The 26,886-nt window shown below is 47.4% G+C and overlaps 1 protein-coding gene across 1 annotated transcript in view; it reads right to left on the bottom strand.

Annotated features, from left to right (window-relative positions):
* Window positions 1-26,886, bottom strand: part of KCNQ3 (potassium voltage-gated channel subfamily Q member 3) — a 286,685-nt gene that overhangs the window by 7,863 nt on the left and 251,936 nt on the right. Inside the window, exons 7-11 of the mRNA XM_028105670.2 lie at window positions 26,305-26,400; window positions 24,900-24,994; window positions 18,195-18,221; window positions 2,353-2,555; window positions 1,379-1,481 (exon numbers count right to left, since the gene is read on the bottom strand). Of these exons, the coding sequence (XP_027961471.1) occupies window positions 1,379-1,481; window positions 2,353-2,555; window positions 18,195-18,221; window positions 24,900-24,994; window positions 26,305-26,400 (524 nt within the window). The remainder of the gene's footprint in view (window positions 1-1,378; window positions 1,482-2,352; window positions 2,556-18,194; window positions 18,222-24,899; window positions 24,995-26,304; window positions 26,401-26,886) is intronic.

Raw genomic sequence — 26,886 nt, 5'->3', positions numbered from 1 at the left:
CCCTCTGAGGTAGGGGTCAGTAGGACAAATCTGGCCTACTGCCTGTTTTTGAAAGTAAAGTGATGTTGGAACACACCCACCCCCATTCATGGATGTACTGTCTATGGCTGCTATGTGCCACAGAGTTAGAGCTAAGAACTTGAACAGAGACCTATGGACCACAAAGCCTGAAATACTTACTATCTGGCTCTTTACAGAAAAAGTTTGCCAACCCCTGAACTAAGGCAACAATAAAAAATTCTAAAAAGACCAGGGCAGAAGCCAGACCATGGATCATCCCAGCAGAGACTTCCCTCCAGGGCACAGATTCATTCGCTGGTTTCTTTTCTTTTTCTTTCTTTCTTTTTTTTTTTTTAAGATTTTATTTATTTATTACTGGGGGGGGCGGGAGGGAGAGAGTGCGCACAAACAGGGGGAGGGGCAGAGGGGCAGGGAGAGAGAGAACCTCAAGTAGACTCCCTGCTGAGCATGGAGCCCAATGAGGGGTTTGATCCCACAACCTTGAGATCAGGACCTGAGCCAAAATCAAGAGTCCGACACTTAACCGACTGAGCCACCCAGGCGCCCCTCATTTGCTATTTCTTTGAATAAGATCTCTGAGGAAGTTATGAATCTAAGAAGTAATGCTTTAATCCTGCCATAATTCTGTCACATTGCATGTGTGGTGTCATGAGAAACCAGGTCGACGGCTCTGCTGAGGTTCACATCTTATAAACCTATTGAGGGATTGATTGGACTAAGAACCTTGCTAAAAATATCACAACTAGTTCTTGGAGAATCCAGCTTGTTTCTAGAATTCACTGCCACCATTGTAGAGTGCTTATAAGCCCCTCTCCTGATCCAAGTTTTCTGTTAGTAAGCCTATTTTTATTTTCTAGTGGAATTCTGAAGTAAAACAAAAATAGCCAGGGTAGATGATAGTCTCGTCCGATATACACACACACACACAATTTTATAATTGACTATCTTGTTGAAAATGCTAATTAAAAAGAGTTAGATGGATGGAGACAGATAGGAAGAGCTATTTTGGGGTAAGAAGCCTATAAAGGAAGAAGACACCGCGTCAATATACCCCCCACCCCAGACCTGTAAAATAAATGGTGGCCAAAGCCAAACGAGAGCATGACAATTGGAAATAGTGTCAGGATCCCGTGGGAGCATTATTATAAACCAGCGAGCAAGAGTTACCCATGATGCCTTGCTAAGGTAGAAATCATTTTTCTTCAGGCAGCATACCCGTTCGAGCAATGGCATACTCTGGGACCTGACTCAGGGAGTTACCTGATGGGGCTTCCCGCCCACCTTTCCAAAGCCAGTATCCTGTGGGGGCTGAACTGGGGTCTGGGTGGGCTCTCAGTGGGGAGGAGGGGGGCCTCACCTGACGGCTCGGATGGCGGCCTTCAGGGTGGGGATCATCTCTTCGATGAGGAAGTCATTCCCGTAGGCCCTGTCTTCCGCCATGGGATCACCTGTCCCAGCATCTGGGAGGGAGACACACATATCAAACAGCAGGCCACAGCACTTGGAAAGGCTTGGGGACCCCATTCAAGTCAGAGCCTTCAAGGCTCAACCGCCAGAGTCTTCGCTCCCACTCCGTGAAACCATGGGGTGTTCTCCAGTTGTGACGCCGTTCAGGCCTTCTTAGCAGGTCCTTCTATTCTCCAGACATGAGTTAGAGTTGCCCGCAGTTCAGGACTGTTGACGGGGGAGAAGGCCAGCAAGGTGGGGACATGAGCTTTGGGGTCCCTGAGCGGTCTCTCCGAGGCAGCAAAGGGCATCCACGTGGGTGTTACCGTTGGACACCCGAGTCCAGATTCTTGTTGTCAGTCAGTACCCTGGTGACCTTGTGGGGTCACTTTCTGAGCCCTGCCTGTCCTCCCTTGTCACAAGTAAAAGAGACACACAGAGGAATTGCTCCCACTGCCCCCACAGGGCTCTTTTCTATTACCTCTTCCCGCCCCCTGGGGGTGCTGAGGCCCCTGGGTCTCCAGCACCTGGCCCTTTCTGTTGACCTCCATGGCAGTGCACCTCCATGTGGCCACCCTTAGGAGCCAAGGCTGTGAGTCCCAAGGCTCCCTGGAGGCACCTGCGCAGATGAGTGTGGCGATCCCGGCCCGGAGAACAGCTAACATGGGAGCCCCCCCGCTCCCCGAGCTGTGGGGACGTGTCACAGGTGTCCCCAGCCCAGCTGGCATGCATGAGATGAAGCACGAACCTGGTTCAGGAAGGTGGGGATGGGCTGCTCTACAGATGGGGCAGGTCCTCTATTGGGGAAGAAGGGAGGGGAGGAAGGGAAGGGCGAGGCAGAGGGAGGAGTGGAGGGGACAGAGCGAGGGACGAGAAAGGCCTCACCTTCGGAGCTCTGCCAGAAAGCGTAGGCTTTCATGCGGAAGGCGGTGCGGAAACGTTCTTTATTGTTTAAGCCCACAGGCTTTGGTTCTTTAGAAGGACTTTCTTCTATGGCATCTACATTCAGAGGGGTAAATAGCTTTCCTTTAGTATTGCTACCACGAGGATTAGAAAGGCGAACCCGATCCAAGAGACCCAGCTTTTGGCTACAAAATAAGCAAAAGTGAACAATTTTCCTCCTTGAGTGCAGGCTTTTGTAATCACCCGTCCCTCTCCATAAAGACTCACACATTGACCTCCGCATGTGACGGGGGGAGGCGAGCCCTCGGTGCTAAAATTGATTTAGCAGCTTGGACTGGGACAGGGCTCGGCAGCTTACTAGCCATGACACCGTGGGCACGTTTCTTAACTTCTCTGCACTTCCCTTTTCTCAAATGTTGACATGGAGCTCAAATGGCAGAAAGGACAGCAAATGCCTAGCTCCCAGTGGCAGGTGGCTGATCTTCATGCCTTCCCCTGTCCTGTCTCCTCAATAACTTCCTTTGTACCACTTCATGGTACCCAGGGAGCAGCTCTGGGCAGACTCGAATGACATAAATTACAGAAAGCAGGCACCCTAACCCGGATGGTTAGAACTTGGAGGGGGAGGTGGTCCCTGAGCTTGGATGGGAAAAACATTGCATCTTTAATTTACTAACCTCTAATGGAAATGAGCGTATCTTTCCATGATGAATGTAGATAATAAACCCTACTAATACCCTCAATGCCCTGGTCTTATCCTGTGCCTTCCACAACAGAAATCCCAGGGCATTTTAGATTCTGTTATCTCCAGGGATTGCTGTGCTCATAGCTGTTTCCAAATGATGGTAGTATTCCGACCGGCCACAGGTCTTGTCCTTAAATCCATCACGGAGAAGCCCATATACGACTGCATCTCAAATGTTTCAATATTTTGATAGTTATCAATACAATCAGTTTCCTTTGCAACCGTATGCATTTTACATCTGAATTCAAGATTGTGATTCTGACAAAAGGTTTCTGGACTTCATCACAGGGCCAAAAGTGTTCTTGGCGCAAAATAAAAAAAAAATTAACAAGTCCAACATAAAGTAGCCTTGGCACAAAAAACTTGTGTCCAGCCCCACCCCTGGCCATGCAGGTGACCTTGGGCAAATCTGTGCACTTTCTGAGCCTCAGGTACCTCATCTTTAAAATAGGGGTGCCCACTCTCTGCTTCACCTGGTTGCAAGGAGATGATGTTTGCCAAGGATTTGGTGTAGAGCCTGGCACACAGTAGATGCTCTATAAATATTAACCTCTTCCCTCTGTTTCTCAACCTGCACCCTCTCCCTAGTGGGCAGGAGGAACAAGGCCCTCTCTGTGGGGTACATGCCAGAGAAAAGCCACACGGTGAGTTTTCACACATCGAGAGACTTGACTCAGGGGCTTCCTCTCATTATTCCCCACACAGGGCTCGGCACACAGTAGGTGCACCACGTGCTTGTGGAATAAATATGGGCTGTTGACACAGCTCTGCCTTGGCCTGAGCTGATTTAGTCTTTCTAAGGACTGTGTCGAGTGACTGCAGCCATGTGTTTCCTGCCAGAAGCTGCTGGGTGTCTCTGGCGAGGTGCAGTGGGGAGGTCACGGGTGTTGGAGCCATGGAGGAGGGTGGAACACGCCTCCTGCAGCGCAGGTGCCCCTGGTCCTCTGAGCACCAGGTCCTGAACAGTAAGTGGGCCTGAGAGCACCTGCTTCGTAGAGGTCTGGGGAGCATTACATGTGATAACATCTGCAATGTTTCCTGCCTTCAGCCTGGCACAGAGAAGGCACTAGGACATATTTGGTTAATAATAAATGAATGAACATACGATGGGCAGCCATTACTCCTGGCTCCCTATGGACTGTTCTCTCTCACCTGGCATCGTTACACTAATAACCCGACCAGAGTACATTCTGGGAAACTCTAGAACTCAGATGGCTCTATCCTCCCTGCGCCAAAGACAAAATTTTCAGAGTGGCTTTCCTGACCAGTTCTAGATGAATGACTGTTAGGACAGAGAACTATAACAAGGTCCATGGGCTAGAAGTCCTGGACAAGGCAGAAAGTCGACTGATAGAGGGAAGGCTTTCCTACCCATGAGCTCAGTAAAAGGGGGACTTTAAGACAGTCTCTCCTCAGGTCTGCTTCTTCTTGGCCCCTGCCTACTGTGTCTTGCTAGATCACCAAGAGGATCTGGCCTTGCATCTGCACCAAGCCTCTGCCTGCCCCGAGTCCCCACCTGCCTGCCGTGGCATGCCCAGTTCCTCCAGCTGCCATGCGCCCTGCCTTCTCAGCCCACCTCATTGCTATCTACCTTTAAAACGGCCCGAGCGCCACCCCCATCCCTGGAAATCAGGGACTCCCCATGTGCTCCGACATGCTGCAGTTTTCTCTGTCACACTCATACACACCGGTGCAGACCATATTTCCGCGTCTGTCCCCCACTCCAGTCCCTGCCCCGCCCCCGGAACATGCAGTAGCAGCAAAGCAAAGACTCGGCCTGGTTATCTTTGAGCCCACGACCCGCCCTTCCTCAGCACATCCCCAAGTTCAGGGTGGCAGTGAACATCATGACCTTTGGGGCAATCCCAGTCACGGAGGGTAAGGTCCTGAGGAACATGTGAGCTGGGACACAGAAGTCACTCTCTCTGGCCCCAGCTCCTCACATGCACGGTGAGGACAGCCCTTGCTGCATGCGGCTCTGTGAGGGTTAAATGAGGGAGTGTGTGGAAAACACTCAGCCCACTTCTGGAAGGAGGATTGGAGAAGCCTTCAGGACATACTGGCTGTCACCATTATCTTCCGCGGAAGCAGGAAGAGGGCTAATGGCATGTGTGTAAAGGATGGATAAAATTTCCTGAGCCACAAAATAAGTGTTTTTTTTTTTTTTTTTTAATGAACTGAGATAAGTTCTGGGGATTTATATATTATTTTACACTGCTTCCTAATGCCAGTCTCACACACTCCCCATTGTCACTGAACTTGATCTCGGCAGGAGGTAAGTATATGCGGAGCTTAATTCCATGATCAACTAAGCAAGACAAAAGTAATGGCAGCTGCTCTGTCCTGGCTGGAAATCTCAGCATAACCTGCAGAGAGTTAGGAAGTTAAGGACAGGGCCCTCTTGGTTCTATCCTGGCCAGTATCCTGCCCAGGATGAATGAAGGGCAGAGTGCCCATAATATCCAAATGCTGGGATTTAGGATTTGCCTGTTTGGCCTTTCAATGCTTCATTGCAACCTCTAAGAGTCTGAATTGCTTCGGCTATGTTTACGTGACACACCATGGTAGCAGGTAACGGTTTATGAGAGAGAGATTCCAAGCGTGTTAGGAACCCAGAGGAGTCAGGCACAAGTCAGAAACCTCAGATCTGAATTACTCCCAGCCATCACACCTAAGAGGCTTATGGAATTCTTCCTCCGGCAAAGTGGGTGATCAACTTACTTCTTAATTGCGTTGCTAGATATCCAAGACCCCAGAGGATAATCAGATGCCAAAGTTCACCCCCGAAACTCAAACCCATCTCTGCCCTTCTCTGTATGGATTTCTAGCACATCAATGAGGCCTTGTGCTTGGAGGGTTCTACAGGTCTTGCAAGCAAAGCCTTCCTTGGAGCTGACATCAGATTTTCTTGGATAGCCAGGGCCCCTGATTTATCAAGTACAGACAAACAATTTTCAAACATGAATTGTAAGACTGGAAATAGACTGGAGAAAAATAAAATCAAGAAGTAAAATTTGCCCTGGCAGAAACAGCCCTTGCCCTGGGCTCCTGTCTTGGGTCACTCCAGCTATGCTCAACTCTACTCAGTTCCCTGACACTCACACTTCTGCACCTTTGTGTATGTCATGACCTGTACCCAGGAAAGCCTTCATTCCCTTCTTTTATCCAAATCACTCTGACTTTTCATCTGAAACTTGGTCCAAGCAGCAGCCCCAAGGCTTACTTCCCCTCGCCGTCCAATTGCCTATCCATTCACTGTGTTTTCTGCAGGCATTTCACAACCAGGGCACTTGGCCACCATAGTGAAATCTTTGACTTAATAGGGACTCTCTCGCATCAAAGCAGTGGTTCTCAATGAGGGACAATTATGCGCACCGCCCCCCCCCCCCACAGTGGACATCTGGCAATGTCTGGAGTCATGTTTGATTGACATAACTTGGCAGGTGCCCTTGGCCTCCGGTGGGTCAAGGCCAGAGATGCTGCTGGACATCCTACAAACACACAAGGCAGCCCCTGACAACAAATAATGATCCCACCCCCAAATACCCACGTGGTTGAGTCTGAGAAACTAAAAGGTAAGCTATTTTTCTGCAAACTGTACTTTGGTCAATTATCCAGCATCTAACACAGCACCTGGCACGCTGTAAGCACTGAAAGCATTATTTGGATGTTGAATGAATGAAGGAATACAATATGTGATCTTCCAACCTCAGCTGAGAGAGGGAGGGCTGTGTGGTGGGTAGAGTGGACTTTGGAGCAAGAGACCTGCGTTCAAATCTCTGCTCTGTAGTTAATATTTCAACTTGGTTAAGTCATTAGCTCTTTCTGATGTAGTTCTTCCACCTGTAAAGTAGAGCTGATGTTATTTATTTATTCAACAAGAATGTGTTCTACACCTTGTAAATGCTAGGCTCTTGGTAACTTGCTGAGGATATAGTGATGGCTGAAACAGACATGGTTTTCGGCCTCCAGTGAGCTTATGATGAGGTCAAGACGACATACAATAAGCAAACAGACGCATAGACTGCTAGAAATCTGACCAGGAAACAAAGAGAGTGCTGTCATGGAGTGTAACAGGAGGCTGACTTTGATGGAGTTGTAGGAACGGCCTCTTGGGTGGATGGGAAGACCCATTAAGTGGCTAGTCTCAGTAGTATGGGATCAAAATGATGGTGGTCCAGATGGGGAAGCTAAGACCTGAAGGGTGAAAAGAAGCCAGACTTCAAAGCAAAGGGGCAAGCATTGCCTGGGCAGAAGCATCACACGCCGGTGCAAGGGACAGAAGAATCACATGCTGGGTTTGTGTTTCCCTTCTGTTGAAGGGAGCACATGACCAGAACAGGATGAATGAAGGGCAGAGTGGCACAAGGTGAGGTGAGAGGCCAAATCAGCAGGGATTCTAAAAATAGGATTCAGAATTAAGAACAGAAAATAGAAATTTCTGTTTGATTTTAAGGGCACCTGGAGGCCAGTAAGAGTGTTAAAAACTCTTTAAAAAGGAGAGAGTATTCTAGCTTTGCATTTAAAAAAGAACACCCATGTTCAAAGCAAAGCTATTCACAATGCCAGAAGGTGGAAACACCACAAAAGTCCATCAAGGAATGAATGGGTAAACAAAATATGGTCCACCCACACCATGGAATATTACGCAGCCTTAAGAAGGAAGGAAATTTGGACTCATGATGCAATTCACCTTGAAAACAGTATGTAAAGTGAAATAAGCCAGTAACAAAAAGACAAATAGTATAGGATTCCGCTTATATGAGGTATCTGGGGTAGTCAGGTTCACAGAGATTGAAAGTAGAATGGTGTTTGCCAGGGCCTAGGGGGAGCAGAAAACGAGGAGTGTTTTTAATGGGTACAGAGTTTCAGTTTTACAAGACCAAGACATTCTGGAGATTCGTTGCACAATAATGTGAATATTTACTTGAACTTGAATGTATACTTGAATATATATTAACACTATATACTTGAAAGTGGTTAAGCTGATAATTTTTCTGTTATGTGTATGTTACCACAATCAAAATGGTAAAAAAAAAAAAAAAAAAAAATGCAATGGCTGCTTGGTTGTGGAGTGGAGGGGAATGAGGACCAAAAGAGACCAGTGAGAAGTCACTGAAGTTTTCCAGGGAAGACGTGCTGGTGGTTTGGACCAGGGTGGTCATGGTGGGAGCAGACTAGAACTTTGACTTGTATTTTGGGGTAGAACCACAATAGTCTTCCCTGATGGACTCCATGTGGGTTGTGAGGGAAAGAGATGGATAAGGAAGCACTGCTAGGTTTCTAACCTACACAAGTGGGTGGGTGGCGATGCCATTGTTTCAGTTGAGCAAGATGGGACCCAACAATGGGGGTGTAGAGAAGAAACCAAAACCTGAGTTTGGCAGCCCCTCTCCATGACACATATGCAACCACGCACATACACACTTTGCACAAGACTGTCGTGTGAGGCAGATTTTACTAAATTGTGAGAATTTGCCTCACAGCTCAAATAACTTAAATTAAGTATTAGATATCACTACTAAAATATGTTAGAAAAGTGAAAAAAAATAAGTTAATTTTGCTTTGTATTTGCATAAGGAAACTGGAAAGAAAGCTACCCTAGAAATTAAAAAAAAAAAAATGACCTGTGGGGGGGGTGGGAGGGTGGAAAAGGGTTCAGGGGACACAATTTGGACCACATTTCACTGTACGGCTCTACGTTGTTTTGATTTATAAACCATGTAAATTTTTTTTCCAGAAAAGTAAAATTTAAAAAATTAAATTAAAAAGTAATTTAGACACTCTCCACTGGGAATTGCTCAGTGGCTCAGCCATCCTGCTGGATTCTGACCCCCCTGTACACTCCCATGTCTCCTTCTCATACACCCCCTTTAGGTTGAGTCCTTTCTTGCTCCGGTGTAGATTTTTCTCACTCCCAATTCAATTAAACTCTTTTGTCTCTAATTTCAAATTCAGCTCTACGCCCATCTTTTGCACATTAAAAATTCATGAAAGCCCTCAACAAGGTACAAAGAGAGACCTAGGCGTGGTACTTTTAAGTGTAATTCCTGCCCCACCCTCCCATTCAGGATATGAAATAAGATGGTGGTAGTAGCGAGTGGTTTTCAACTAGGCTGGGATGCCATGGAGAAGTTGGAAGGGAGAAAACCCAGCAGGTAAGCGAAAGAATGTCAAAGGCAAACTGCGCTTAGTGAACAACTTCCCTTGGGACCAACCTGACTATATTCTCTACCCTCCTCATGCCACCTTTGTTGGGCATGTGTGTCCAGGAAAAGCCAATAAAACTTAAATTAAAAAACAAACAGAAAAACGAAATTCAGTTTGGGACGTGTTAGGAAGGAAGACTGAGAGGCATCCTGTCAAGTAAACACTTGTGGATCTTGTCTCTCTTACCTGTAGTTATAATCCCTATAATGGTTTCTGGGACACAGGAGGGTCTTCACAACTAATCACTGACTAAGAGGATGGATGGATGGATGGATGGGTGAGGGATGGATGGATGGTGGACACACCAAGAGTACAGCGTCACTGCAACCAAGAGAAGAGTCTTTTGGAAGAAGAGGTCAATCTGTCTTGAGTTATTTGTTGTGAGAGCCCCATGGGCACAGGCTGAGTGACCAGCACAAAGCAGCCAATCCCACCTACAGGGGCTAAAGCCCTAAGTTTGTTTCTACTCTCCTTCATGCTTTCATCCTTCCGCCTTTCCAGATGGAAAGGGTAGGGCCTTATAAAAGACATGCAGCCCTCTTTTAGAAGCTTTAGTGCCACAGTCTGCCCCAGGAAAGACAGAGAAGGCAAAGAGATAAAACAAACAACAACAAGAAAAACCCAAAGATAAAACACCTGTCAAACTGTCACCATCCATGTGCCAAACCTTTGAGGCTTTGGTGTCCTATTTTTTTCTTTCTGAGAAAAGATTATGAATGCAAATTGCTATCGCAACTGTTTCTTTTTAATCAAGTGGGGAATCTTAACTGGGGATTAGATGACAATGAAGATACAGCAGGTGTCAGGGGCCGGAACTTGACAGGCCCTCCATTAATGGCATCAATGTTGAAGAAGACTGATGATTTCTCTAGCTAGCTCTCACATTGTTTACAGTAGAGCTGGGAGAACCAAATAACTCATATCCTTTGTTTCTAGCTACAAAACAAATTTCCCTAACCAGAAATGAAGACGAATTTATTTAGGCATTTTGTGCATTTTCCTTGGGACATTTGCATGCTATTCTTTATTGCATTGGCATTCCTAGGGATTTCTCAGATAGAAAAGATAGCCCGTGGAAAGATCGCAGGCCTGGGCACGCAGCACTTGTTAGTTTGAAGGCCAAAAGCATGAAGGAGGAAGGGACAAAACTAGGGTCTTACTCCGTCCCTTAGCCCAGTGAAAAGCTACTCAGTCCTTGACAGACTAAAGCAAAGTGCCCCTGTGGATCCTTTCCCAATCGCCTGCTATAGGCAGAACTCAGAGTTCCCTTCTTTTTTGTTCTCTCTACCCCTGTGTCAGTAACATTCCCACACCAGCACCCTCCACACTCCACTGTTCTTCCATTGACACATCTGTCTCCCCACCAGACTATGAAGTCCAATTTTCTGGCAATCTCCAGGGTCTGACACAAAGCAGGGCTCTTAAGGAAAGGAAGGAAGGAAAGAAAGGGGGGTGGGGGTGAGAGGGAAGAGAAAAGTATTGCAAAGCTAGGATTCAGACCTTTGTTGATGTGACTCCTAAGCCAGACCTGCGTTATGCAGAAAAGACTGTGGACTAGGCTTTTGTAGAAAACCCGGAAGTGTGGGTGCCAATAAAAATAATAGTGATCATGATTAAAGCAAACCCTGTGTAGTACTTGTCATGAGTAAGGCTCTGTTCTAAGCATCTAAGTCTTACAACAGCCCTAGGCGGTAGGTAATCTCACCATAACTATTATATTGTTGGGGAAACTGAGGCACGGAGGTTTGGCAATGTGTCTAAGAGCGTGCAGTGAAAATTCTTAAAAGTGACCCATAACTCTTAGCATCTAATGCAGCAACATAACATGGGCCCAATTCTGCTGCCCTGACCACAGACTCATAGCACACAGATCCTGAAGTTGCTTAGTGCTTCCCTAGTCCAACCTCTGCCTTCTAACAACAGGCAGCCTAATCCAGGTAAGTGGTGGTTTCTAAGGGACTGCCTGGGTTGAGGAAAGACAGGGGCAGATAAAGCAGGGACGAGGAGGCAGGATCGTGACTGGATTGGCTGCTGGGCTACAGAAACAGCTTCATGACTTGGGAAGTAACCCTGATATGTTAATCTGGTTCTCCTTCCTCTGAGCAGATTTGCAAAGTTAGCTGAGCCAATGGCCTACTTGAAATTCCTCTGATCCAGCAAATCTGGGAATCTCTGAGTCTTATTCCAGGCCATTTACAGTTGGTGCTCAGAGGACATGCAGACACACACTAATGTGAGTGAGGAGAAATACATTACTTTCCATTGCTCTCCGAGAATTACTTTCTCCATGAATCCAAATCTCACGTGTGAAGAACATACCAATTGATCAGCACTAATCTCTAATGAGAATTGACTACGTACCAGGTCACAGGTATCATTCCAACCCGCCTAGAAGGTTGTTTCTATTGTCATCCTCACTTCACAGATGAGGACATGAGGATAGGAGAGGCTGCGTGAGGGGCCCAAGGACAGTCAGCTATTAAGTAGGGCAGTCATGCATTGAGGTCTAATGGTCTACTTCTGGAGTCTGTTCTCAGCTCCTGTTGCTATGACTACCTCCTAATTCTACCACCTGGTTATTTTTAGTCCCTGGTTAAACAGGAGAGAGGACCACAGTTCTGGAGAGAGCCAGGCAGACGTAGGATCCGATCTTATTTGTGCGATTTGGGCTGAGATTTGTGTGCATTCTTTCACCTTGCTGAGCCCCCGGGTCTTCATCTGTGTAGGAGATACTGAAATGGAACTCTCATAAACTTCCCTCTCAAAATCATGTATCCTGGATCTGCTCAGTGTCCCTATATGCAAACCAATTATGTTTGCCGTTGGCAAATGTGGAAGATTAAAATGTGTTTCCCAAAAAATATGCTCAAACCCTGACCTGATAGCTGTGAATGTGACCTGATTTGGAAACAGAGCCTTTGTGGATGTAATCAAGTTGAGATGTGCTCATACTGGAGTAGGGTGAGCTCTTAATCCAATCACTGCTGTCCTTATAAGAGAAGGGAGAGGGAGGCTTGGGTAAAGAGACGCACATGCACACAGAGGGAAGAAGACCATGTGAAAACGGAGGCAGAAAATGGAGTGATGGGTCCACGAGGTCAAGTAATGCCAAGGATTAGCAGCAACTACCAGAAGGCAGGAGGAGGCAAGGAAGGGTTCTTCCCTACAACCATTAGCAGGATATGGCTCTGACAATGTCTGATTTCAGACGTCCAGCCTCCAGAACAGGGAAAGAATGAATTTCTGTTGATACGAGTCGCCCAGTTTGTGGTAATTCGTTATGGCAGCCCTGAGGAAACTAAGGCAGCACATAATGAGGGCATAGTGGGTGCATGATGGAACCACGCCAGAGAGCTGTGACACAGCTTTGTGTGCTAAGGAACAGTGTGTCGTGAGTCGATGGGAGGCTACATGAAAGGTAGGGAGGACCATCTTTTTACATATTTTTGCCAAGTCATAAAAATGGAATTTCGATACTTTTAGAAGAATTGAGAAGAAACCTCCAGCCCTCTACTGGCTTTTCCCCACCGGAGGAGGTGAATTATCCGATTAACATGTTTTATTGACCCATCTTCTTGATTGGGTGAGCTTCCATATTAAAGGTCAGTTCTTTCTTCAAGGACACACATGGGCTCTCTCTGGCTCTCAGTGCCCCATGGCCCCAGGTATCTGGCTGGGAGAACGTTTGCTCTGTGTGCTGGTCCTAAGGCCAAATTTAGTGGGAAGTGTTAGGATACTCACTGTTGCTCCCAGAGCCAATCCTGCCTCACGCAGCAAATGTGGCCTATATTTTTATCTGTTTCTGACTCCTATTTCTCAGTTAGCTCATAATTCAGAGAGAAAGTGGTGCTATAAATAGGTGCTCCCTATACTCCAAAAGGAAAATTGAGGCTAAGCCCTCAGGACATCTTGGGGATCAATAACCCTGAATTTAAACGAAATTGGTCCACATCTTACCCCTACATCTCAGCTACTCTGCAGCCTGGACCAGTGTTGCAGGGTCTGCTTGGCAAGACAGAACACTAATAGCTATGGAATTGTGTCCAAGACTCTTTTATTTTGCTCTGGGCAACAATTTTCTCATCAGTAAAATTGGGCAATTGGATTAATCTCTAAATTCCGGCACACCTTTAACAGGCGTTGATTCTAGGGCACGGAAGGAGATTTATTGCCAACATCATCCGTCACCCTGTGAGATCAATTTCAGGTGGCCAGTGTCACAGGGAGAAGGTAAAGTGTGAATTATAGTGTCTGACCAAATGCTCCTTCACTCTGCAGGAGATCCTGGCTCTGTGCCTTTCCCTCCCTCCACAGCCTCCTCTCATGGCAGGGACTCCAGCTACAGTGAGCCAAGGAAAAGTAGAAGAAAACCAAACAAGCAAAAGGGGACATCTGCAGGGACTGACTGCATTTATCTAACTGTCCCTGACAACTATGACAACCAGCACAGTGCTAGACCCACACACCATGGTGGTAACCCAAACAGATCAACTTTTATTCTTACCACTGTCTAGTTGCAGAATCCTGTGCAAATCACTTATCTCTTTGAACCTCAGTTTTCTCATCTGTAAAATAGGGATTCAAAGTAGTATCTTCCCCATTAGGGTGGCTATGATGGCTAGATGTGTTTAGAATTCTGCCTGGCAAATAGGAAGCATTCTTTATAAATTATTGTTATTATACTTAAATTCTTTGACCCAAAGAATGATCCTCTACTAAAGGGGAGCACTCTGCAGAGGGGAGGACGTAACAACAAGACAGGAGATAAAGAAGAGACCTGGGATGAACATCTTCCCTCTCCCAAGATGGATGCAGAGCAGAAGAGTCCCGGATGCTGCTGTTAAGATGGAATTGTTTGCAAATACAAAGTAAACAATATGGCTCAAGCAAGCCGTTACTGTCAACACAGTTACTTGTTTTGAAAATGCACAAAAACACTATTTTCTCTCAAATAAATGCCTCTAATTATTGGCCCTGCTGCATGTCTACTGAAGAGTTGTGAACGAGGTTTAAAAGGATGTCCCTGCCATAAACTTTCAGCCTTTTCTGGTACAATCTATGGATTAAATGAGCCTCAGTTTGCTTTATTGTTGATGTTCTTTAATGCAGCATTATTTTTGGGCATCTGAAAAATTTCAGGTGGGATTTATGCCTGTCATGGGTAGCTGTCATTTTTGCCTGCTTTATGTTTTCAACCCCTGTTCTCTGGGGGAAAGGGACCCTATTCTGGGTCTGACTGGGGAACCGATTCCTCCAACTTCAATCAAGTGATTCTAATGGGGGCTGGCCCTCATGGCATCTTGAACCCACACCGCACACCCTAACAAGTGGACACAGGACCCAGAGTTTGTCTAGTCATGGCCTCTTACTCTCTGAGCCATACACACTGCCCAAGACATGAGTATGTGACCCAAAATGGGCCGATCTAAGGGCTTCCCTGGGGTTTCCCAAACTGGTGTTGGGTGAAGGACAGAGAGAGAAGGAGGGAAAAAGTCATGATCATGGGGCTGCTTGCCTCCACACCTTCATGAGTATGTAGAAAGTCAGTGAGAGAGTGAAACCAGAAAGGAGAGTGGAGACAAGAGAGGAAAAGAGAAATCCCAGAAGAATCTCATTCCTTGTCTCCTGGGGATCTCATCCTCTCGGACGGGGGTTATGTGAGCCATTAATCTCTCTCTTAGTCCAAGGTAGTTTAAGTGGGTTTATGACACTTGTAGAATAAGAGTTTGTCCATCCACCCATCCATCCACACGCTCACCCACTTTGTCAGTAAGTTAATATCTACTGGAAGCTAACCAAGTGTTAAGCTGTGTTCCAGGCACAGTTGTAGGTGCTGGAGATAACTCAATGAACGAAACAGAGCCCGGCCCCTCAGAGGCATTCTACCTAGTACAGAAGGCAGACAAAAAACAAATACATAACATATTGGATAATCATGAATGCTAACAATGAAAATGAAGTGAGATCAAGGACACAGAGACTGATGGGGCATGGGCAGAGAGTCAAAGAGGGTCTCTCTCAGGAGGTGACATTAGGCAGAGTTCCGAACAAAGTAAAGGAATGAGTTGTATGAAGATGTGATCTAAGAGTTCCTGGTCAAGAGAGAACAAGTGCCAAGTTCATGGGTCTTCAGACTAACCAAGTTCACTCTCTACCCCTGAGGACAAGGAGGGCATGGTAATCACCTGTTCTGCCATGGGACTCAGCCTGATATGATCCGGTCCAGTCAGACAGACCTGAAATTGAAATCCCCACCTTGGCTACTTCTGTGCGTGGTGAATGTAAAAGTTAACTAAATGCTTGAGCTCAATTTCACACAAGTAAAATGATGGTACAGAACCTCCTTCATTAAGTCATTTATGAAGGGGGGTACACCCTATACTTCAGGCACAATGTTAGCTCATGGTCTAGAGAGGAAGAGAGAATTTAAAGTTTTGACTATACACAGAACAAGGGCTTTATAGGGAAGTGCTGAGTCCTACCTCAGGGCACCATGACGGGTGAGAATGGATGAGGGTGTGTGTATGTCAGCTGCCTCTGTTTTTATAAGAATTAATTAAGACGACCTAGGAAAAGTACTCAGATCTTAGTAAGCGCACAAGAGAAGCTGGTTCTGTTCCTTCTGATTAGCCTCAGAATCATAGATCCCGAGAAGCATAAAATGATCAAAGTCAACTCCCCAGCCACAGATAACCGAGATATGTTAAGTCACAGAGAATAGAACACTTTCCTCAGTCTGACACTTGAACACCGGGGTGGACCACCTATGCTTGGAGGGGGCAGTGAGATGAACTCCAATCTGATTCTGGCTATTAAAAAATAAATAAATAAATAAATAAGACCAAAACACCAGTTATCTGGCAGGCTGTTGAAGAAGTTAATACAAAGGTGGAAAATATCCATCTGCAAGGATTCATCTAACACACGTGTACACCGCTCATCATTCTCTCGCCTTGCTCCCTGCCCTCCTGGATAAAGGAACCGATGATGCCTAGGTCGACGGTTCCTCCAGAATGTTCACCAGGTCTCACGCCCCGCCTCCCAGCTTTGCAGCTAAAACCGCACCTGGTGTCTCACCTGCCAATCCATCAACCAACCTGTTTGAAGAACAAACCCAAAATACCGTGCCAGAGCCTGGAAGAGGGAGACCGCATGGCTTACGTAACTGACCTTGTTCTTCTTCCTTGGGGGGAGGATGAGCCAGCAAATGGCTGGCAACTCTTACCCTGAGAAATGATGAAATGTGTTTTCCCTCTGCACCCCTGGCAGAGCAGAGAGTTCTTGAGAAGGGGGTGAGGAACTTGCTGAGATTCCAGACAGCCCCTTTCTGATAACAGGAGCAGCATCCCCGGCAAAGCCTCAGAATGCATCTTCCCAGGCTCCAATTAAGCCGGGAGTGTATGAGCCAATGTACACGTGGTCTTTTGCACGTACATTTTAATTTGGCTGAATTTTGCTCATGTCTGCATAGAAAAGGCTCTCGGGTAGATACGGTAGTTCACTTAGCGTGTCAACACCTGCATGATTAAAAACCCTGTTGGTCATGAGAGAAAGAGAGGACAAAGTACCCCTCTGGGAGTCCTGAGACCTGGACTGTGTCACCCTGGTGCTCACAGGCTCAGGATTTGGGGTGAACCTGCCCTCTTCTATGAAGGGCACCTCGGCTTCGACAGGTGTATCTAGGGGAGGCTACCTGAGGTATCTCCCTGCTCTGCCTCTGTGAGCTGTTGCAAGTTCTCTGATGACAAAAGTCCCCTGATGTTGTCATTGTCAGTCATTCGGCCCCCTTCTATGATCCCCAAATGCCCCTACAGTCCAAACTGGGTCCAGGCAAGAAACATTCCATCCATTTCAAGACACACACAAAGGAGGCAGAAAGTCTGAACTGTGCTTCTGCATGTGAGTTAACTGGTGTGTCTAACTGTTTCTTCCAAGAGGGATTACAGATGGGATGGGGCATCATGGATCCCATTCAAGAGGATTAGACCCAGCTTCCCGAAGGCCACTGTCCTCAAATGGTTCCCTTATAATGTGGCCCAGGGTCCTGCCACCCCCTCTGCCCAAATTCTGTCAGCTCTAGAAGGACAGCGGTTGAGCCTAGTGTCCAGGAGACAGATTGCAATGCCTCACAAGTAGTTTCTCAACATAAGGGATTAAATTACATCTATATTTATAGTTGTAAATATATAAATAAACTGATTTTGGTGAGAGATGGTTTTTCTTTACAATTTTGGGCAGAGGCCAGAGTCCCCCTGATATGGTGACATCTTCTTGAAAGGGAGAGGTAAGGGAGGGAGACAGAAGTGCTCAGAATCCAGAAGCCCACCCTGCCCCTGCAGCAGCCTGGGGTGAGGTGGGTTTTACTGGGGATCATGAAGGATCACCTTGATCCACTTTTTGAGGAGCTATCTGTGAACCCGAGAAGGAAAGGAAGCAATATATAATGAAATAAGTTGGTCTTCATATTCAGACTTGAGTTGGAATATTGGTCTTGTCACTCGGTAGCTGTGTGATGCAAGAGGGATAACTCAGACGCTCTGAGCCTCAATCTCAATCCACAAATGGGGGGTACTAGGGATGGTCTTACACTGTGGTTTTGAGGACCAAGTGAGACAATATATGTAAGGACTCCAGGCACAGAACTCCAGGTGGCCCTGCTCACTAAGTGGCTGTAGCTATGATCACAATTGAGTTGTCCTTGAGTAAATTAACATAAAATGGCAGAGGAATACGGTGGTGAGCAACAGCAGTGAGCCCCAAACTCCAGCTCATGACCAGCATGCTGCCTAGGGTCCCTACCCCATACAGAACTGGCCCCTCTGTTCCGACATGGTGGTGGGAAGAAGGGAGTTCATGATCAGAAACGTACCTGGATGCTGCCTCCAGCTGGTCTTTCCTAAGAGGGAATGAGAAAGAAAAACATAGAGAAAGTATAAATTGCACGAACAGCTTCGCCTCTCCCCACAATGGGCCCCAAAGCATCCCTTGATGAAGACGAAGGCATACAGTGGCGCTCTAGGGTGAGATGGAGAGTCTGCAGGGGAACCAGTGAATGAGCCGACTTTCTCCAGCCAGACCCCAGGCCCCACCACAAAGGCTCGGCCCTAAGCTCTCAGGGTTCTTCCAGGCCATTCATTCATTTACTCACCCAGAGGATGGTTGCCGGGCACGTGCTCTGGCCCAGGCCTCGTTCGGGATTCAAGGGATTTGTTTAGCAGTGGGGACGGACCAGAAAACCAGGAGTTTCATCACTTAGCCCCACACCCCCCCGTCACTCTGTCACCACCATGTCATCATAGTCGACATCATCCCCATTACTGCTAATATTTATTGAGCAATAATTATTAGGCAGATACTATTTTTGGTTCTTTAGATGGATTAACTCACTTAATCCTCATAATAACTCTATGAGGGAAGGAGTAATATCATTCCCATTTTCCTGATGACAAAGTGAGGCACAGAGAGGTTAAGAACATTGCTCAAGTTCTCACAGTTAGGAAGTAGCAGAGTCAGGATTCGAACCCAGGTGATCTGGTTCCAGAGCTTACCCTCCTAACCACGAGTGGTATGCACACATTCCAGACACCGAGCCTTTGCCCAGGCTCTGCCCAGAATAGTGTTGCTCATCCTTCAAGTTCCAGCTGGAGGGACCCGTTCTGGAGTTTCTTACCCAAATCCCCAGGGTATAGGCTGAGCTAATCTCTTAACATGTGAGACTGGACTCTGATCACACTGTTGTACAATCACACGATAATCTATGAGCTGCTTGGAGCAGAGCCTCTGTTGCTTTCAGCTCTGAAATTGAGCACCCCATACCCTGCCTGGCATGGGGGAAATGCACAATAAATGCTGAATGAATAAGTGGCCTGTTCCTGGGATCTGCGGGTGGGAGAAATGGGGAGCGAATAAGAGGTATCATGGTAGAGAAGCAGAGGGACCAGCTGGGGGGTTTGAGTTCATGGGTCAGCTCCCTCTCTAATCTCAGGTGGCTTTGGATGGGTCATACATCCCCTGGGCCCATCTCTCTGTCTGAAGCATGTGCACAGAAAACACTCTGCCTTTCTAGAATTCTCTGGGTGTCTGACTCTGGAAATAGGGAAAGCACTGAGAGGAGAGGGAAAAGGTGGGGGGGTGGAGGGCAGGAGCTGCACAGGGGCGCCACGGAGAGCAGTGTTAAGGACATAGAGTCCCCTCCCCCCCGCCCCGTCCCATTCCTTTCTCATTCTCCAAGACAAGGATTCCTTGCCTTCTCTACCATCGCACTTCCCATCTCTCCCTTCCCTCCCAGGCTATGAACTTGACTCACTTCTTACGGAGAAAGATCTGCCCCGCGTCCCCCATACCGAGTCAGCAACCACGAACACCTGGCGCTGCCCACTCTGCTTCCCTTCTGTGCACATGGAAGCAGGGTCCACACCCCTGATCCTCCACTCGTGCTCCAGAATCCACCCTCTGCTCTGCTCTCTCCTCCAGTCTCTCCCCTCCCCACTGCATTCACATCCATCCCTCTCCTCTGCACCCTTTCCATCATGGCAAGAGCCCTGGCCCCACATTCCACTCCATCTGGCACCTGCACTTGCTGTCCCCACGTGCTCATTTCCACATCTCTCTTTGGTCTTTGCAAGCTTCTATGCCCATTGCTCCACTAAGATTGCTCCAGGCAAAGTTCCCAAGAAACTCCAAGTGATAAACATTCAGTGGGCACTTCCCTGTCTGTGTCTCCATCAACCTTATCACCGGATCAGCACAGTTGACCCCTTTCAGTTCACTGTTATGTGCCCAGTGCCAAACACAGTGCCTTGCATATCAGAGAGGCTCAGTAAATACTTGATGAATGAATGGATTAAATAAATAAAATATTTGTAACTACATTCCAGACAGAGTGTTTAAGCCCTATTGTCACTCACTAGCAGTGGTTTCTCAGGACTATATTTGGGTGCCTGGCATCTTTCTTTCCTGCTATAACACCAATACTTCCTTCCAGCCCAGATTCAACCAGCAGAGACTGAACACCTGCTCTGGGCCAGGTACTGTGACAGGTGCTTCCCTACATTCTATTCAATTTGACCTTCATGACAAGAATCTTCAGAAATGGGTATGATTATCCTAGTAACCTTTGTCTTATCTTAATTTTACACAGTTTTCTTCCTAAAAAACTTTTTCTTCCCAGAGTTACAATGGGCTTTGGTGTAAGACCTTGTTTTCATGTTTGTTCCATCATTGACTAGAGGGGTGACATTAGGTGAGCTAATTAATCTCACTGATGCTCTGATTCTTCACTGATAATATTTGGGTTATGAAAATGGAGTTACCCCTTCTTCATCTCTTCCAGGGCATTCTAAAGATAAAATGAGCATCTACTAAAGCAGATCCATGTTGCTTGGCCATGGGGAAGGATTACTACATATATCTCCTTCTCCATTGCTGAGCCCTTCAATAATCTTGATGCTGGTCATAAAAAGAGTTATACAAAAAATGAACTGGGTCTTCTTGGTCAAGTAACTTCTACCTCTTGGGCCTAAATCTTGCCTCTATTTTAGTTCTAATATCTAATGCTTGTCCAATATGGTAGCCACTAGTCACATATGACTAAGTTAAAATGAAATAAAATCTAAAATGTAATTCCTCGGTGGCACTAGTAATAGTCAGATGCTCAAAAGCCACATCTGGCTAGTGGTACCATATCAAACAACACAGATGTGCCTTAGATAATTCTACCGCAACATTTAGGGAGCCAAGTGGTATGCACATTCCCTGTTGATGGAAAGCAACAGGTGGTCTTAAATAATGTTAAGTAGTAACAAAATAAAAATAAAAAGGTATCCATCACCACCATCCATCACAACTAGCCCTAAATATATATATCCTTGTGAATTCATAAAGGACTGCACTGAGCTGGAAACCTTGTTTCGGGACCACTCCTTGGCATGGGTTACATAACTTCATCCTGCAAAGTCTTTGGGAGGAATGTCAAATGATGCCACCACCATGGAAAACCAGTCTGGCACTTCCTCAAAAAATTAAACATAGAGTTACCCTTTCTACTCCTAGGTATAAACCCAAGAGAACTGAAAACTTGAGTCCAAACAATGTGGACATCAGCATAATAGCCCCAAAGTGGAAACCTCCCCAGATGTGCATCACCTGCTGAATGGATAAACAAAACAGGGCATCTATAATAGGCTATTACGCATCCATAAAAAGGAATCAAGTTCTGATACACAGGACAACCCGGATGAAATCTGAAAACATGCTAAGTGAAAGAAACCATACCTAAATGACCATATACTATAAGATTTCATTTTTATACAAAAAGTCCAGACTAGATAAAATGGAGATAGAAAATAGATTAGAGGTTGCAAGGGTTCAGGGAAGGGGGAGCCAGGAGTAACTCCTAATGGGGACAGGGTTTCTTTCTGGGGCAATAAAATGTTCTGGAATTAGATGGTTGTGATCAAGACCCAACTTTGTGAATATACTAAAAACCACTGAATTGTTCACTTGCAAAAGTACTTTTTAGAGCAAGTGAAACATAATAAGGTTGTTATTTTTTTTTTAGAAAAATATAAACAAAAGTTTGTAGGAGGCAGGTGAGGACAGCTTTACCATGAAACGTATTGAGTGGGTTGAAATTCAGGGACATTCTTTTCCCAAGGGACAGACTTGTTTCAGAATGGTTGCTAAGTGAACCTCTCTAGGGACTTTATACTTTTGTCCTTGAAGAAAGAAGAAAGAAGGAAAGAAGAAAGAAGAAAGAAGAAAGAAGAAAGCAAGAAAGCAAGCAAGCAAGAAAGCAAGCAAGCAAGCAAGCAAGCAAGCAAGAAAGAAAGAAAGAAAGAAAGAAAGAAAGAAAGAAAGAAAGAAAAAGAAAAACAGAGAAAGAAACAGAAAGAAAGAGAGGAAGAAAGAGAGGAATGTTCTTTCTCGGTTTAAAAGCCATTCCTGTATCACAGCAGCTGTCTGCAGTACAATGTATTCCTCCAAGTGTCTGACAGCCAGGACAATGCCTTATTTATAATATGTCACCCCAAAAGAATGGGCCTCTTGCCAAGACCTTGGGCTGCACAGCAAACGGAAATCATCTCTGTTCTGCACTCAGAAGGGTTGCAGCACCTGTCCTTGCCTCCAAGTCCAAGGTCACTCTGTCCTTTTCAAGGGAGGCCCCCGGCCCCTTCGAAGACTCTTGTGACCCAAAAGAAGGCTGATGTCATCCCTAACCAGAAATGATGATGGCAAAACAGAACTTTAGAATCAAAGGGAACCACAGAGACCATCTTCTGAGCCAGTGATTCTAACTGCAGGTGAGGAGATGCAGTCAATAAACCCAAACGCCATCACTCATTTATGGAAGCCTCGATTCTTCTTTCTCCCTAAGTCTTCTGCCAGTCATTACTCCCTGACACGCCCCCCCCCCCCACCTGCTTATTCCCTTCCTGATCCTCCCTGCACCACCCTTCTCGAGCTTCTACTTTGGTCTAAGCCCTGGTTTGCTCTCACCCTGAATGCTGCAAGGCCTTTGTTAGCTGATCTCTTCACCTAGGATCTTGAGCCTCTCCTGTCCACCTCCATACCCTTCCTGACATATTCCTGAAACACGGATCTGATCGTGTCATACTCGGGCTCAAACAGCTTCTCTTTGCCCTCGGGATCAAGGTCAGATTCCTTCGCATGTCACCTGCGACTGGTGGATGGGACGTCCTGAGTAAGAAGCAGCACCTGCCACTGCAGGATCCAGAAGGGAGAGGCAAGCAAGGCAGGGCCCTGTCGCTCATGGTCAGGTTGTGGATTTTATTCTTTGTCTTGGTCACCCATTGGAAGGTTTAATGCAGGGAAATGAGCCAATGGAACCCCGATCTCTTGAATCTCCTTAAATCTGTGCCACAATCTGGTGATGGGGGTGAAGGGCCTGGGCATAGGTCCCATGATAGGTGAGTGGGAGGGTGGGATGGGGATGGAGGGGCCATTCGGCTAGTGTTGGGTCACGCTATGGTCCATGAAATCAAAGAGGTGTGGAAGATACACACTTCAGAGCCGGCCCAGCTCCCAGTGTGAGACTGAGTGACCCTCTACTCTTCTTCCCAACCCAGGAGGTACAGCAGTTCCACATTCCACTCACACACTGTACATCCCAGCTGAGGACTGCAGTGTCTAAAACCTAGAGAGGGGGCGCCTGGGTGGCTCAGTTGTTAAGCCTCTGCCTTGGGCTCAGGTCATGATCTCAGGGTCCAGGGATGGAGCCCTGCATCGGGCTCCCTGCTCAGTGGGAAGCCTGCTTCTCCCTCTGCCTCTGCCCCTGCTTGTGTTCCCTCTCTCTCTCACTCACTCTCTCTCAAATAAATAAAATCTAAAAACAAACAAATAAAAAACCTGGGGAGGCGTGAGGCGCAGGCTGTTTTAATAGCCCAAGTACTGAAAAGGCCAAGGGCTTTGGGGGCCTCTTGATGTGGCAGACATTGGCCAAAATGCCCGAAGTTTCTGAACCCCAGCTCGCCCCACTGTGAGAGGAGCCTGGTGACCCGACCTCTCCGCCTGTCTCCAGGAGCGAGCAGGAGCCACTCTGTCAGCCTAGCCCTGTCTGGCCAAGATGCTTTACTCCGCTCACGTCACTGAAGTGGCAGGAGGCAGGTGCACAACGTGCATTTCCACAGCCCTCCACTGATTTTAATGCACCTTAGTGTTTGAGAGCCCTGGGCTCTCTTACAGGGTGCCTGTGAGGAGTGAACGAAGTGTGGCCTTGGATCCCTTAGATGTACTGGATGTCCAGTGAATATGAACTTCCTTTTTCCCTTTCACAGGTGCTGGCTGTGGGCAGAGGTTCTTATTTTTCTTCCTGAGGCAATTAACTAACTACTTAAATTATTTATTTATTTAGATTTTATTTATTTCTTTGAGAGAGAGAGAGAGGGAGAGCACAAGCCAGGGGAGGGGCAGAGGGACAAGCAGACTCCCCGCTGAGCACAGAGCCCGATGCAGGACTCGATCCCACGACCCTGAGATCATGACCTGAGCCGAAATCAAGAGTCAGACGCTCAACTGACTGAGCCACCCAGGTGCCCCTGGGGCCTTTAATTTAATCTCCACCTCTAAGAACACAAAACAACATCTCTGGGTTATTGGAGGATTCCTTCTGCTGCTTCTTCTGCCTGCCTGTTCCCAGTATCCAGAAGAGTCTGTGGGTACAGGCCACGGCCAGGGGCGGGGAGCAACCAGGAGTGATTGTGAGGCCCACTGCGCTGGCTCCCCACTTCCTCAGATACCGGCCCTGCTCAAACAATGATCGGACTTCCCTTGTCAGCCACTCCACACTGTCTAGCTGGCAGCCCCTGGTGGGGTCACCTGGGGAGCTTAAAATGATACAGATGCTTGGACCCCACTCTTAGGGGTTCTGATTTAATTAGCCTGGGGTGTGGCCTACACAGTGGGATTATTGAAGCATCCCGGTGATTCTAATAGGTGGCATATACTGGGAACCATACCCTGTTCTCCAAGAAACTATGAAGCCCCAGGCACAAATACAGACCCACAGAAGGGACGGCCAGTCACACCTGGAGCATTCAGACAGGTTGCCACTTGCCTGAAGAATGGAAAAGAGACGACTGATTCATAGAACCTCCATGTCGCCACGAGATCAATCCTGTTGGGGTTGGTAGCATAATACCTCCAGGCAGCCTGAGGAGGAGAAAAGAGGGGCTGGAACCACCAGATAGAACTGCAACACTCTCACAGAATCCCACAGCATGAACACATTTGGGAAGCTCCTGGCTCCTAAGAGTTTAAATATGCATTGAGGTGATATGCAGAGAAGCCAGGTTTCCTGGCTTTTGTAGCTCCTTTGGGAAGAAATCCTTCTTTGACCCTTCATCTTGGAGCCCTAACTGGTACCATGGGGGTGTGGAGAAATGCAGTAGAAGGAGAAGAGGGTGCCGGGTATAAAATCCCCAGAAGGAGCAGGGGTTACTCCTGATGCAACTTTCCCCGAGACTTCTTAAATAGCTAGGAGGATAAACATTGTCTTTTGTGCAACTTTGGGTGCAAGAGACGGCCCCAGAGATGACGTTTGATTCAAGTGTGCTAGAACTTCAGGACTATTGTGACGGTCTGGGGTGTGGGGGATAATGGAGCAGACCCTTAGAGATGGGGACTGGCCATGGCACTACATTATGTAGGATAACATCGTGTACCATCCAGTGTCAGACCCACAGACGCAGAGACCCTCAGTACACGGACGCAAGCTCATGGTGGGTGGCCACGCGCACACTGGGTCCTGCGCAGCTGAAGTCAAGGTATGCCACCCTCCTCCTCTCTGTGCTCTCAACAGCCCATGAAACCATGAACAGGAACACTTCTGCCTCCTCCCCAGCTCACACTATCCTCCAGCCCACATTGCGGGAATTATGGAGCTGCGGCAGGGCGTCCAGCACCCACTGGTGCGTGATGGTCTACTGGGCGGGATAAATGGGCCAACTGTCCAATACTGAGCACATGCAAGGTGTCTCCTCCTCTCTTGGCTTATGGGGTCCCTGGCCTTGGCTGATATGAGGGGCCGCATCTTGTAGCTGACTGGCTAAGCACCTGGACTCTAGCCTGGTTCTTCCTTGTGTGTCCCTAGGTCAGGACAAGGTGGGAAGTGGAAGGAGGAGAAGCCTCGTACGGGCTCAGACCCAGGTCAAATTCTCCACTCCAACACTGTTAGTAAAACAGCTGATGGCTTGCCTGGTCCCTGTTGGAGTCCTGTGTCTCTTTCTCACTTGCTTAGAATCTGGATGGGAGAGCACTGGGGTGGCCGTCATGTTCATGCCACGAGAACGGGTCGAAAGATCACCACGGGAACACCCACAGCTGGGTCCAAGCAAGCACGGCCCGGGACCCCAGCCCCAGCCCAGGCACACCCACTGCTGTACAAGCAGGCACAGCCCCACACACAGACGCAGACCCGCGGGAGCTCTGGCCCAATCCGGTTCCTCCCCCAGCAGACAGACCTGGATGAGTTCAGCGGCCGGCTTCCTCCTTTTCTCAAAGTGCTTCTGCCGGTGCTGTTCCTGTACCTTGAGTGCTAGTCCCGACCCCAGGATGCCCTAGAGGGAGAAGTCAGGCCTGGGTCAGCCCCGCTGGCCTCTCCGGGGGGCCCACCCTGACTCCCAGGGCCACAAAGACTCCTTTCTTCTCTTCCAGGGAGTAAGTCACTGGGTTACGTGGAGCCTTGATGTCAGGAAGGCCTGGCTTCAGTTCCTGACTCTGCCACTTTCCAGAGGGGAGAGCCTGGGCAAGCTTCTTATCTACTGCATCTCAGCTTCCAGGGAACTGGGCTAATAGTACCTTCCTCATAATTTTGTTAAGCAAAAACCTGAAACCATGTATCAGAGCCATTTGGTAAGAAGAATGACACAGAACAGATGCCCAGTAAATGCTAGTGGAATGTAAAAATATTTTAGCTGCTTAACTGGTCACTTTAGACTTTTACTGGACTCTCCCAGAATTGTGACCTGTTTTGATTTCCAGGTCAGACTTCCATGTGGATTACCTGGATAGAAGCTCTCCCTTTTCAAGTTGGGAGAGAGCTT

This window comes from Eumetopias jubatus, unplaced genomic scaffold, assembly GCF_037043125.1.
Source record: "Eumetopias jubatus isolate StellerSeaLion01/CBP00866 unplaced genomic scaffold, mEumJub1_p1.0 scaffold_4, whole genome shotgun sequence".
NCBI classification, from domain to species: Eukaryota; Metazoa; Chordata; class Mammalia; order Carnivora; family Otariidae; genus Eumetopias; species Eumetopias jubatus.
This window is presented reverse-complemented; position numbering and strand designations above follow the sequence as displayed.